This window comes from Mycteria americana, chromosome 2 (assembly GCF_035582795.1).
Source record: "Mycteria americana isolate JAX WOST 10 ecotype Jacksonville Zoo and Gardens chromosome 2, USCA_MyAme_1.0, whole genome shotgun sequence".
NCBI lineage: Eukaryota > Metazoa > Chordata > Aves > Ciconiiformes > Ciconiidae > Mycteria > Mycteria americana.
In genome coordinates this window covers 107,872,109-107,886,756 of record NC_134366.1, presented here as the reverse complement: position 1 = coordinate 107,886,756, position 14,648 = coordinate 107,872,109, and the positions used below count along the sequence as shown (strand labels likewise).

Below are 14,648 nucleotides of genomic sequence, written 5' to 3'. Positions count from 1 at the left end.
CTTGAAGATGACTTCTAGATAAATGCAATAGCTAAGAAAACTACTTGTTAACAAAGGATGTAAATGTATTCAGGAGCCTTTTATGAAATTCTGGCTTCAACAAAATCAGAGGCAAATTCTCAGTGAATTGGATGGAGCCAACTTTTCACCTTGTGAGTCATCACCAGTAATGCTACCTTGAAAACAGCTTTGCTATGAGATTGCAGTACAGGTACCTGAGCATGAGCTTATCCAGCCAGGACATATACAATTTTGATCAAGAAACTTGGTTTTGGTTAAAACAAAGGGAATCATGTTTTGGATTATTAGACTACTGAGCTCCCGCACTGGAGACAGCCCTCTATTTTCTGTGGTTGGTTACTTATCATTTGCTGAGGATGATTTCTCAGTTCCTAGCAACACTGGTCTCTTCCTCAAACATTATCCATTTGTGGACTTGCTCTCTGATAAGCCTTTCCTGGGCTCATTCCCTCATTCAGGGACTTCCTAACTTTGATCTAAAGAGGCTCTGAATGCCCAAAACCGACTGGCTGACAGAGGTCCTTTCACGGTCTCTGTCCTTCAGTCCTACAGACCTTACTGACATTTCAGGACTCTGAGGTATCCTTACTGTTATGCTGCCTCAAATCACTTATCTTGAATTTAGAAGAGTAGACATAGCCTATTAATTGAACAGTATATTTAACCATTATTTTGATCCCTGTCATACCATTTTTGTTACAACTTTTTTTCTCTTGTTTGATAGCATAACACATTTTCCTCCATGGCCTTGTTCTACTTTTCCCTTGTCATTCTGATAATGAACCATGGTAGATGCTGCCACCTGTTCTGGAAGAGGTATTTGATCAGCTGAAAAACCTAATTTTTCACAGGAAAAAAGTTGATGGGAATTCTTAGGCCAGTCCTAATAATGATTCCTCTCTTTTTTCCACTAATAGCCTCTAGAAATTTCACTTTCTCTTGACAAAGGGATAAATGAGTTCAGGTGCCAGTCTGAGCAGGATGCTTGTATTTCTGTAGGGATTAATGGGTTAGTCCTTTGGAAGGCTGGGATTCAAAGGACAGAGGAGCAGTTTTCCCCTTTGCAGAGCAAGTGGGATGTTAATGTCTGCCCATACTCAGTGCATCCCAGGAGGCCAACTCTCTACCTCTCCATCAGCTTTTTGTGATCAGGCTGTCAAGCCAGGTGGTGATCCTGCAGCTGGCTTTTATTTCAGGGTGTCACAGAATTATATCGCTCACTACTTCCATGGTTTTTGAGGCACAGAAATTCTAGTCTGAGGTAGTTTTACAGAATAATGATGAAAATGTATGAAGAAGCTCCATGGGAGAATGCAGAGACCCATAAGACTGTGGAAGAATGTGTGGGAAAACTTGTTTTACCAGGAAGACCTAATATGTTTCAGTCTTCTTCTCTACACAGAACTAGGAGAGGCTATCTTCATTAGGCTGCCATTCTTCAGACAACATATCGGGTTTAAGTTCTACTTTTATACATGCAAATAAATAAAACCCCTAGCTGTTCTCCTTTTGCCCCAGAAAGCTTCCAAACAAGCCCCATTAAATGTGGTCTACACTAAAGAATTTTGGCTTTTATGGAACCAGTTCGAACATCTGGAGCTCGAACTGATTGAAAAATTTCCATCAGATATGCTTTTCAGCCAGAGAACCGGAGTTTTGACTAAAGGAAATATTTTCTACCAAGTGTTTGTTTCCTGTGGAAATCTAACATTTTACTGGCAATTCAAGCATGTGAAAACTAAAGAGATCTTGTTTTTAACCTCAAACTGAAATCATTGTGCTGAAATTAATACTTTATACTAGAAATGCTAAGGCAACACTTCAGGACAGCTACCATTTGAGAGCTTCAGCCACTTCTTCATCTCAAACCCTGGCATCTTGTAAAACTCCCTCCCTTCACAAAACATTTCTTGTAATGTTTTACAGCTCTTTAAAGGCAAGCTACAGCTGCCCTAGCTCTGAGCGTATCTATAACTGCTCCAAACTGCCCACTTGAGCCAGAGCCGTACCAGTGCCAGGGTAAACAGAGACCTCAGGAGGTGCAGCTCTCTCCTGCTTCCTGGTTCTCATTTTAAGGCCCTCTGTGGCATAGCCCTTCCTCTTACTTGGTATCACACTATCCCACCTCTCATCTGCTCTGTCAGCGTGATGTCTTCTTGACCATTAGTTCTGCTTTTGCCTTTCCTTACTGTGAAGAGGTAGAAGATGGCAAAGGGCCCCCTTTCCTCCACACAGCTTTCTCTCAGTCGGTCCTTTTTGCTCGTAGGAGATGGTGAACATCTGCACATAGACAGCTGGCACTGGAGCTCAGCTCTGCAAGGATACCTATGCAATGCCCGAGCACAGCTCAGTGGCTGTGGGTGCCGGTCAGTACGTTCGTGATAATCATCTTGCTGTTCCTTTGCACTTAGCCTATCTGTTGCATCTCACGGTCTCTCTCTTCCCTTTCCCTTCTTACTGAAAGCTTGCCGTCATAGTAAATGATTAGATTTTTTCTCAGTTTATATCATCTACTGGTTTAACACTTCAGCATACTTTGAAATCTTATTCAGAGCGAACTTTTCGTTAACAGGGTAGGGCTCCCTCAGAGGGCAGCAAACAGCAGACAGAGCTGTAGCTGCAGGAAATTCCTCTGCAAGCTCACCAAACTGGTTTACACTAGTGGTGGTCTGTGTGTCATGGGCACACTGAATCATTAAAGCGCAAATAGCTCAATGCCTTTACGTACCACTGAAACAGAAAATGTTCTCTGCACCAGCTCCCACACTCACTTCCTACCAAACAGGGACTGGTGATATGGGTCTTGTACAGGTACAAGTACTTGTGAGTGCAGAGCACAATTGGACCGGTTTAACTGTTAATGCAGAGAGGGAAAGGCAAAGAGTGTTGTATGAAAAGCAGCGTAAAAGAGGTATCACAGAGTGAGTGCTACGTCTCTGTTGAGACCTGATTTACACAGTCTGAGAATCCCTGGTTTAAGGCGAACACACGCACCATCTACTTTCGGCTCAAAATAAGGGCTAGAGTTTCCATTTGCCTCAAAGCAGCCCATTGAAGAATTTTCCTGCCTGCCCTTTTCTGTTTGTGGATAGGTATGCTAGCCTTTCCGGGGAACTTGCATTGTTTTAAATCGCATCCACTTGTCCCCTAATTACCATTTACATCAAACCCCTGTTTGTTTGGATTTGCTGCCTTACTGAATCATTTCCTTCGGTTTTCAGGAAGGCTCTGTCCTGAAGTTTCTTGGTAGTCTTTTTACACCGTTCCTCACAATCTCCAGAAAACTGTTCCCTACGGTCAGTACAAATGCAGTCCACATGACTGCCTCAAACCATACCTTGCTGGCATAGAGCAGTCACTATTTTGCGTGGTAAATAGGCTTGAGCAATTTCTATTTCTATTCCGTGTTAGTCTTGACAATTTTTACCCCTTGAACTCATCAGTCTAATTTTCCTTATTGGAATTCATTTTTTTCCATCCTAAATTGCTTCCTTGCTTCAGCGTGGTTGTCACATACAAAGAGCAATTAGTAAAAGCTTATGTTCTTTAGCTTCTACCGAACTATAAGCTATATTCCCACAAAATTACTGCTCTCCACAGGTCAGATGTCCTTTCGGTGCCATAGCGAGGATGGCTGAGCTTCAGGGTTTACTCCAAAAAATGAGTGCCCAGTATGTATACCCTCTTTTGAAAAACAGCTAACTCTGGAAAAGCAAAAAAAAAAAGAGAGTATTCCTTCTTTGTTGATTGCATTATTTGTTGCATATTTGCTCGCTCTGAGGAAAGTTATTTATTCATCCCAATCAACAAAATCTCACCTCTGCCTTTGAAAGCAACTCATTGTGTTATTGAAGGGCCACATACCAGTTTTGGTAATTTTGAATGAAAAAGCAGGAATTATATGTTTTCACTGACAGCTACCTCAAACATTTTTTCATTCATTCTGTCCATCAATGTTGTCCTCTTAAAATGAACTGAAGGCTCTCAAAAATAGCAATGAATTTTTCATACCTGATTTGGTTTAAGAGGTTTTCAATTAGCAGGAAAGTCAGCAATCGCATGTACAAAACATTGATCTTTTTTTTACTAATTCCTAAGCACAACATTAATTTTTTTAATCACAGTTACAATGATAAATTAAGATTGCACCTATAAGAGGGGAACACGCAAATGTTGCAATTTAACCCTTTAACCACCTTGTGAAATACTAATGCTCAAAATTAAATTTATGATTGAAAAATATAGTAAATGTTTGGAGCGTGGAAATGCAGTAGTAAAGTGCTACAAATAATTAGTTTTACTCTGATTCTCCACTGCAGCACCAGCTAAGCTACACAAGATTATGATCCTTGCCTTTAGTTAGGTGAAAGTGGAAACTGTTAGCACACCTGTATTTTCCTTGCCTGCCATTTCCCATTCTTGAGTATTTTTCCATCTTTTCCTCCTTGATTTTCTCTCAATGTCCCTTATTCTGGAGAAGATGCCTCAGGATGAATGTGGCAATGTGCTACAGTAAGAACTTGAACACGGGCATTACAAGAGCGAGTGGAGGACCAGCAGACACAGCACTAAGTCCCCTGGGAGATGCTGGATCAGCTATAGCACTGGGCTGCTCTACTCCCTCTGAGATCGTGGGTCCGCATAGTTTACGGCTCCAGTGGCCTGTGGCTTGGTCCTGGATAACACACTTGACTACTGCTGGGTCCAGCAATAGCTGTCTGCTGGAGATAACCACTTTCTCAAACTTACCTCTCAGGTTGTCTTGCTTAAGCGACAAGCCTGTGCTTCAGCACTGACCACCCCTCGCTGTCGTGCTGGAATTCGGGTTTCCATGACTGTGTGCAAGTGCACCAGCTTTTCCTTTTCTTCCTCTTGTGAACAGCATCTTACACGTTCTGTGAGAAGAATATCAGCAGACACCCCAAAATGGAGCTGTCTCATTTGTGACCTATTTCATCTTAATGCATTTTCACAATAGCTTTTCTGAGGCATCTGGTCCTGTTCACTGCATGAGAGGGACATGAAATGGAGATGGACTAGGAGTACTTGGCTTAGAAATCTGAGTAACATTAGTCTTTATGTTTTGGAAGGAATACCAATGTTCTTGAGAGAGAAACCAAATTCTTATCTTTGTTATTAATGACGTAGGAAGGTAAATGTGAGAATGTTCACAGGATTTTTGAGCTTGAGGAAAGAATGTCTCTTCACCTTGCTTCCCATACTTTTTAAAATCCTGTCTAAAGACAGGCTCTTTTCTTAATTATCTCCTGACCCACAGGTTAAGTTTGAGTCATTAAATGGAGGGCACTAAGATGCTTTGAATGAATACGGTGGATATTGAATAGGTTCATGCATTAGTCACGGTAATTTTCCTCTGCTGTTCTGACCCTCATTTGTACAGCATAGATGAGAAATCATTTTTCCTGGTATTCACTAGAACATGAAGACAGGACCCATTCCCCTAAGGTGAGAGGGTCCTGAGTAAGATATATCAGTTCTTCGTCTGTTTTTCACTGGGCAGATGTGAAAAGAGAGGCCAATGTGCATGTCTTTGCACTGTGGCAAATGCAGAATGGTAAAACTCTTTTTGGCAGGTGACAGAAACTTTAAAGATTTTCATAGAAGCTAGGTTAAATATGCTGCTTATCAACTAATTGCAGACAACATCTCAGTCTCTGGTTGTACGATTTGGAGGTAAAACAGGTAATTGAAAATGTGTTCTCCACCACAGAAGGCCTGCAGTCGGGAATGAAAAATCAAATCCTTCAAAGAGACACAGGGACCGTCTGAATGCAGAACTGGACCACCTGGCCAGCCTCCTGCCATTTCCACCTGACATCATATCGAAGCTGGACAAACTGTCCGTCTTGCGCCTTAGTGTCAGCTATCTCCGAGTCAAAAGTTTCTTTCAAGGTAGGTCTCTTTAAGATATCAATAGCCCATTAAAAGTCTCCCTCTAATTTATTGCTGCTTTGTACTTATCATGAGTAAAATTAACATGCAGTATTTTATTGGTAAAGTAAGAAAAAAACCCTAATCTCGACTATTGAATTTATTTTGTGCACGGGATGTTATATTGGAAATTTTCTGCATTTCCTCCTATGCCATTTGTGTGTGCTTTTCACCAAATAATGGGTTAACCCCCACCCTTCCTCAGCAGGCTTTAGGAAATGGGAAAACATGCCTGTAAAATCCCTAAACTGGCTTGGAGCACATGTAATACCTGCCGTTACTTTGAACTCCCTTTTTGAAGCTATTATTGTGCATGTTTGCAATGTCTGTTTAAATACAATGCGAAAGTCAAGCAACTACCATATTACCTGTGTTTGCGGTATGACAAGAGGAAATGGGCTTCCTTGAAAGGCCAAAAAGATCACTTTCTTTCAGGATAAGTGAGATCTGAAGTTTAAAGTGTTGACTAAGCTGTAATAGGCTACGCTTTGTTTTTGTAGCTGTCTGGCACATTGCACAATGAAAGCCAAATGTGCATGTTCAGATGTACATAATAAGAATTATTCCAAATTTGCAGACAGTTTTAGTTTCTTCTGTTGCTGAAGAGTTCACAAGAGCAAAATCTCGATTAGGGATTTAACAATTAAAATCCTTTCTAGAGTTGTTTAAAAAAAAAAGAAAAAAAGAGCATATTTGAAGGAGTATAATTGAATAAAACTTATAAGTGGACTGTAGAGATATTTTTATGGACGTTATTTTTCCTTTACTGCTCTTTCCTACTCCTTCCCGTTACTGTTCCTTATTATGCACAACGGAGCCCTATTTTTGGGGTTTTTGTTTTGACTGAAGAACGAATCTGTTGGTTGGTTTCTTGCTTTTTTTGACATCTTTTAGTATAAAAGCAATGCCAGATTTTGGATAGGCTTTGGCAGACTGCAGGGCATTTTACAAGCTGACATCAGGTTACAGATGGTGATGTTACTGATAGCAGGAGCCTCCCATGTCAACTGTGGCAGCTGGCTGCTCAGCCTCCAGCATCCTGCAGTTGAGTGCCTCTCTTTCCCTTTGGACACATACCTGAGTCTTACGGTCCCTTCCTCTGAGCTTTACTTTCGTTTCCCATGGATTCACAAGCAATAAGCTGTCTTCAGCTGCCTTTACTACTCTTCTGCCGGAGTTTCTAAGATCCATTGTCTCCTTTTTTTAAAGGGATGGGATAAAAGGAAAACAAGTAAAGCCAGACTTCATTACTCTGAAATGTTCCATGTTTCAAGAGATTTCATTTAATTTAATCCCCAAATTACCTAATTGAACACATAGTTTGTGTTCCCTTCATTCTTATTTTTAAATGTTTACATCATGAAACTAAGGTTACAGAAAGCATTGTTTATAGTGAAGGAAGGAAACTACATGCCATTTTAAGACAAGAGAGCAGGCTGGAGCTTCAAAAGGGTGGAGTGGAGGAGAGGTGAGCCGTGGAAACAGAGCTGGGTGAGCAATGGGTGCGAATGTTTGGGTAAGAGCAGGAGCTGCAGCCTCAGCTTCATGGCACGTCACAGTCTACTTCCTTGTAGTTGTGGAGAAATAAGGCAGAAGCTGATTTTTTTAAACAAAATCTTTGGTAGGAAGTCACCTAAAAAAAGCAAATGAAAAATATCCATCCCAGTGTTTCGATCTTTGTTGTGATGAAAGAGGAGAGAAGAGCAGAAATGGCCTGTTTGTGGCTTTTTAAATCAAAGGATAGTACTAAGTTGTGAGCTGTTATAAACACTGTGAGGACAGAGAACAGACCAGTGGCATACAGAGATGTTATAAAATTGGATAAAATAAAATGTATCTGGAAAAACTGACCTAGCAAATCCGTACTAATTCACTCAGGGAAAATTAATCCAAAGCAACTGGTGTTCAATAGAAGAGACAAACCTGGAAAAGAGAACATAAAAAACAATAATCGAAGAGGGCCAGTGGTCAGCAAATTGTTCTATGCATGTAATACGATATGTTGACATAAACAAGACAGCCAAGTGTGGATTTTGGTCTGTTTGCCCAGAGGCAGCATGTCACTACACAGGAAGGTTATAATCCCTCTCTGCATGAGACCAGCATGACTCCATCTGGAATACAGCTTTCTGTTGTGGGCATCTCCTGGTCACAAGGGCATTAGTACATATTAAGGGGGTTGGAATAAACACAGGCAAGAAGTGACTATAAAGTTGGATGGACAAAAAAAAAAGAGTGACATTAGCTCGAATGTCTATAGTTTATATGCTTCGGCTTTGTCTTCATTCTTCATAGGAGAGAAGGATGAGAAGGGAAGGAATTGAATAGGATATTTTAGAGTGGCACAGTGGAGGACCCAAGCAGTGATGATGAGCAAGCTGAAATTTGGCTTGAATATCAAGCAAAACGTATATGTAATGAGTTCTGTTCAGATACCCAATATTCCTAAAACTGATGCCCTGGAGATTCAGGACATTCAAATTTGTAATCTATGACACACGGGCATGTGCGTCTTTTGTTTAAAGTACTGTTCTGTGAGTTTTAAGGGAGTTAAGCTTAAATTCCATGTTTTTAAAAAGTGCTTGTAAGAATGCTGTTTGCAATTTTTAAAAAACCGTGAATAGTGCTATTTGACATATAAGTTCATATATGACATTGCAGATTCAACCCATAACAGTTCAGCAATTCCTGTGACAATTATAATTATACACCTTCAACAGTCCCAGCGGTTTCTAGACGTGCTCATTTACTTGCCACTAGGTGTCCTTTCAGTAGCTACTCTGCAATACTCAGTGTGTAGCACAAATGTTGTATTTATAAAGATCAATAGCCAATTAAAGGGCATGGAGTGACTTCACCATATTGATTTCCAGTATGAAAATCATTTTGCAGAGAATTAGGTATAAGGGGATAGAGAATAACCACTGGTCATTTCTTCCCTCTTTGGTGACCGTTACAGGTTTGTACTGTGAAGCATATGGCCGTTCATCTAAGTTAAGTTGTTTAAGCAAAGGCCTGGTCCTTCGCTAAAATTTAGATCTGGTTGTTGAGACCGATTTTTCTACTATTCAGTTTAACAGTCACCATGGTGGATTCCCTCTCTCATTCTCAGAAACATTTTCCTTTGGCTTCAGAACAATTCTTCTGTCTACTTGGTTTACAGTCTTCCCATCTCTGTTACCAGTTGGCAGCGGCTCTATTAATAGCCCCACTCCCCCCAAGCTATATGCATTTAGTCATTTTGCATTTTCCTGATAAGCACTTCAAACTGGCTTGCAGCAGTAACCTTCCAATCTCACCAGATCTCTTGTATAAAGCCGCGTGGATCTAAACCAGTACCCAGCCTGAGAGACGTCAACTGCTACAGGAAGCTGCGCCGGTCGTTTGGCCCTGACTAAAATTTGCCTTGGGTGGGGCTCCTGTGGGAGTGGAGTGGTACTTAGTGGCTGTGACTACTTGAGCTTGCTGGGCCTCTGTCTTGGCCATATTCCATCTTGGTTAATTGTAGTCTGTCTTCCTTTACCACTCTTGACAATACATCCTTTAGTACCTCCTTCTTCTCAGTTTTTCCACTGGTGGAAAAATGGCGGTCTTGCTCCACTTCAAAACCAACTCCCTTTTGTTGATTGTTTAACTTGTTCCCTTCTAGTATAGGTGTTAATCTTGTAAATCAATGTAAAAAGAATAGCACCTTGTTCTTTTAGCATCTCAGATCCTTTCTAAGAGACGGCTAACTTAAGCTTCCCAGTACCTGTAAGGAAAATAGTTACGACAATTTAGACAGACCAATACAGTTACCACTAGAGCTTAAAGCTCCTCATCTTTCAGTTCTTAGTGTAACTAACCTTATATCGGTAGGCCACTCAAACTTTCCTCCAACATACCATTCATTAATGTTAATCCTTTTAGCCATAAGCATGCCCAATAAATGATAACTAATGTTGCTGAGTACAATCTTAGATGGCAAATGTAGAGACCTTAATATGGATCAATTTTTTGATTATTCAAGAAGTGGGGGTATTTTAAATCCTTCACTACCTAATTTATATAAAAAGTAATTTAATTCAATACCTTATGTTATTTTTCCCATCTGGACATTTTATGCATGCACAAATCTGTATTTTGTGTTTATACACAGACACATATGCAAACAGAGAGACATGCATGCACACACAAAAACAGTGTCTTCCCAACAAAAATCTCCCTTGCAGTATTATTTTTACTCTGTTTATTTACTTTCAGACTTCAGTGCCTTCTCTGTATTTACTTCCTTACAGACTTCATTTCATCGTGAAAGCTGAAAAATTGATAAATTTATGAGTGACTAAATAAGGAATGTAGAGACTCCTGAATTAACTCTGTGAAGAAATATATTCAAGGTTTCTGTAAATTTTATATTAAAATTGTAATCCAGATCTTTCAAAAATCAGTGACAGTCAAGCATGGAGACATGTTGTTTCACCTGCCTTAGACTGAAGTTATATATGGATTTTTAAACTGAATTACAGGAGAATCTGAGAAACTTGTCACAAATGTTATGTCGTCTTCTTCCATGTAGTTTAGGAAACAAGCTTGTAATAGAATTTCCTCAATGAAGAATCAACTATGCCTAAACCTGAGGGACAGTTGTCTAAATTTTTTGTAAATCTGAAACATGAGTGATTCCACACCTTCCTTGGCGATCCCCAACATCCAAGCTGGATCTCTGCTATTGCAGTTTAAGCCCTCCTTCTGTAGAAGACCAATTTATTCCCTTTTCTCGTAGCACCTCTGCTTTTACAGCCATGAAGGTGTCCCGTGTTTCCCTCAGTCTTTTCTTCTTTAGACAAAACAGCCTGCCCTGCTCCTTTGTTTTTTTCTCAAGGGCTATATTTTCTTTAATCATTCTTGTTGCTCTGCTTTTATATTTTTTCAAAATTAATCTAGGGTATGTGCAATGCATCCTTCCATTTTACAGCAAATGAGTGATAACTTTTCTCAGATTATGGTTTCTTAAGTAAACTCAGACCCCCTTCCAACAAGATTCTTCAGTTTACTTATGAAAACATTGTGAGACAGGAGGAATAACCTTTTTAAAGTTATGAAGACATGTATATCTATTGTTCTTCCCATCCACACGTCCAGTTGTAGAAGGTAATTAATTTAGTGTAACATGGCAACATATCCTTGACAGATCTGTTGATTTCTACTTCTTTTTTATTACCTTTAAGTCTTTACAAATAGGTTGTTTGATATTTTTCTCCAGTATTTTTCTAGGGATTGATGCTCGGCTTAGCGGTCCTGCTATTCTTTGGTGTCCTCTTCCCATGCTTTCTGAAGATAAGCTCCACGTTTGTCCTCTTCCAGTCTTTCAAAATCTCCCCTTTTTATCATGATTTCTCATAGACTAACAGCTAATAGCTCTGAGTATGCTTCAGCTCATTCTCAGAATATGCTGCAATGACTTTCACCAGATGCAACCAACTTGCAAATATTAAACTCATCCAAGTACGTAACGTGTTAGCCTTATTGCTGGTGTTTAGTGGCAGTATCTGTCTGATCCTAGCTGATGGAAGCAAAAGGAGGCAATAAACACTTAAACTTTTTTTTGCATTATCTGTAGCTCCCCCTCTGCTGAGTAGCAGAAAACTCTTTTCCCAGCCTTGTATGGTTTAAAGCATTTCCAGCATGCTTTTTATAACCTTCACTTTCTTGCTCCATCTTATTCTATGCATTGGCTTTTCTGTTTTTCTTCTTATACACTTGTGCTTTATTTTATTCCTTTTAAAAAATATTTTCTGTGAGCTTCCAGTCATTGAAGAACTTAGGATTTTGTAAAGATGGTCTTTTCTTATATTTTCCACTCTTCACTGCCACTGAGATAGTTTACACTTATCCCCTACACATTGGTTTGTTGAAAGAGCATCCAGCTCCTACCTACTTCCCTTAGATATCTGTCCTCTGAGATTTTTCTTTCCAGTTCTCCAGGTGTACTGAAGTCTCCCTTCTTTAGGTCTGGTGTCTTCACGTTGCTGTGCCTTGGATTGCTGCTGCTGGGAGAACCATCGGTTCCAGGATTTCCTTGTCGCTTTCACCAAGCTGCCCTCCCTCCTTCTAACCCATTTCTCCCCTTCAATTAAATCTCATTTTTTTTTTTTTTTTTCAGTTCTGGCAGGATAGCACACACTGTGTGGTTTCTGTCTTTCTTCTGATTTAGCATGTATATTAGTGGGTCATTTCCTTTTACTCATTTATGTGTTTGGTGTGATCCAATTCTCACTGATGTTTATCTTTAATGGAAATTGGATTTATCCCTTTTAAGGAGAAAGCAACAAAGGATTCCTCCCAGCTGGCCTGATTTTCACTATCCCCAATTACTTGCAGTCTGTTCCAGCTTTCATCTCCTCCTACTGTATCCATGGCTGTTGATCTCATAGCTCAATAACATACATGGACTTCTTACTACTTTGATTCAGATTCCTTAGGTTCATTCATTAGATTCTTTAGATTAGGCTGTCCTAAGGAAGGACAGCTATTGTTTATTGTAGTATCTGAATATTTAGTGCTGCAGTCCGCACTCCATAGCTTGCAGACCTGTTTCAGATGTGACATGCCTGTCACTCCAGTGACACTCACAGAAAATTAAGAGATTAAAACCTGAGGTGGGTAGGAAAGCAAAGAATGATCTTGTTTTCCGTGTATTATCTGCACCGTAATGCTATTCAACACTGCTTTATGAGTGCCGCTTACCTGAACCAAAGCTCCTGGTCTGAGGATCTAGGATTCCACGGCAGTGCAGGCAGAGGGGTTATCAGGCATCCCTTTTTTCCCCACTGTCTCTCCCTAACATTTCTGTTTTCCCAGAGTTTTCTTTTCAAAATCTCCCAGCTAAAGTTTCTTTCTGGATTGACAAGTTCTGCTCTTTTGGTATAACTATGTTTTTTTAGATTTTACTTTACATAAGCAAGGGAAATTTTTCCACAACAAGATTTAACTGATTTTGAAACTAAACTCATACGTTTGAGTTTATTGTTACAATTACGGCCTATACTGGATACATTTCCATGGGAAAAATTCTTCTTTCATTTGTTAGCTGGTTCCAGTAGCCTGAAGCTTTCCTTTAAATTTAAAGCCATAGCCTTAGTCAATGACAGAATCACAGAAGGGCTGAAGTTGGAAGGGACCTCTGGAGGTCATCTGCTCCAACTCCCCTGCTCAAGCAGGGCCACCTAGAGCCAGCTTCCCAGGACCATGTCCAGATGGCTTTTGAATATCTCCAAGAGTGGAGACTCTACAGCTTCTTTGGGCACCCCGTTCCAGTGTTCAAGCACCCTCACAAGAAAAGAAGTGCTTTCTGATGTTCAGGAGGATTTTCATGTGTTTCAATTTGTGCCCATTGCCTCTTGTCCAGTCACTGGGCACCACTGAAAAGAGCCTGGCTCCATCTTCTTTACATCCTCCCTTCAGGTGTTTACACATGCTGATGAGATCCCCCCTGAGCCTTCTCTTCTCCAGGCTGAACAGTCCCAGCTCGCTCAGCCTCTCCTCACAGGAGAGATGTTCCAGTCCCTTCATCATCTTTGTGTCCTTTCATTGAACTTTCTCCAGGGCCTTTGTACTGGATATATTTAGAACAGATATAGGAAAAGTAAAATAATAAAAGATCTGAAATACAAATAAAGATTATAAGAGAGGCTACATTAAGAACAGGATAAAATGCCTAAATCAACAGTCATGGAATTATACCTCCTTGATTCCATCTCTTCCCTCCCACTGATCTTTTCTTGGTATGATTTATATATTGATTTCCACTATGGAAATAATAAGAGGCTTTCAGATTATCAACAAGCCTCTAGTTTTTGATGAAACCTGTACTTTGAGTTATAAATCTAGGGTTTCAGTTGTGGTTCTCTGCTTAGCTAGGGTTGAAGCTGATACCTTGTGTCAAGGTATCTTGACACAACATATCTGAACAGTTTAACAATTACAAGTTCTTTTTTTAAAGGCGTATTCTACTGATTTAGAGCACTCCCAGTGCTGTCCTCTGAAACGGAATGCCTGAATGATTTCTTTCTTGAAAGACAAATAAGGACTTTTCTTTTTGCACACATACAAAATGCACTGAGAAGGAACCTTCATGGTCAGAGTGGGTAACAGGTAAGGTTATTCCTGTGGCTGTATTGAATCACTGTATTCCATTTACCACAGCACTCAGAGTGTATCAGCCAAAAAGGGAGTGCTCACGAAAGAAACATTTTCCACTTTCTACTGCTCTATCATTTTACCGTCTTCATAACAATATAGCAACTGAAAAGAGGAAAAAGCGTTCTGCTGCGTAAGTGGTACGTAAGTAAATCTTGAGGGAAGACCTACTGTCTGCAAGTCATTATCTAATCAAGTGCTAAAATCAGTGAAATTTTAGTGAAATTTTAGTACAAGCATCAAGACTTTAAGCAGGCTAGCTGCATATATTCATTCCTGAGATCTGGCAGGACTCATTTCTGGAGAAGCAGCTGCACATTGACTCTCCCCTACATTACCCATTTTCAAACAGTGGATTATTTTGACTAGATTTTTTTATATTTTTAATTGCCAGAGAGACCATTTTATTGTGACATATTGTTTATGCCAATGCTTCATTTTTTGCTTTTCCCCTTGTTTCCTGGGGACACTGTTCATTCCATGTACCAAATACC

The 14,648-nt window shown here is 40.0% G+C and overlaps 1 protein-coding gene across 5 annotated transcripts in view; it reads left to right on the top strand.

Annotated features, from left to right (window-relative positions):
* Positions 1-14,648, top strand: part of AHRR (aryl hydrocarbon receptor repressor) — a 94,718-nt gene that overhangs the window by 18,974 nt on the left and 61,096 nt on the right. For all 5 annotated transcript variants that reach the window (XM_075494197.1, XM_075494194.1, XM_075494193.1 and 2 more), the window contains one exon: positions 5,753-5,934. In XM_075494197.1, the coding sequence (XP_075350312.1) occupies positions 5,753-5,934 (182 nt within the window). The remainder of the gene's footprint in view (positions 1-5,752; positions 5,935-14,648) is intronic.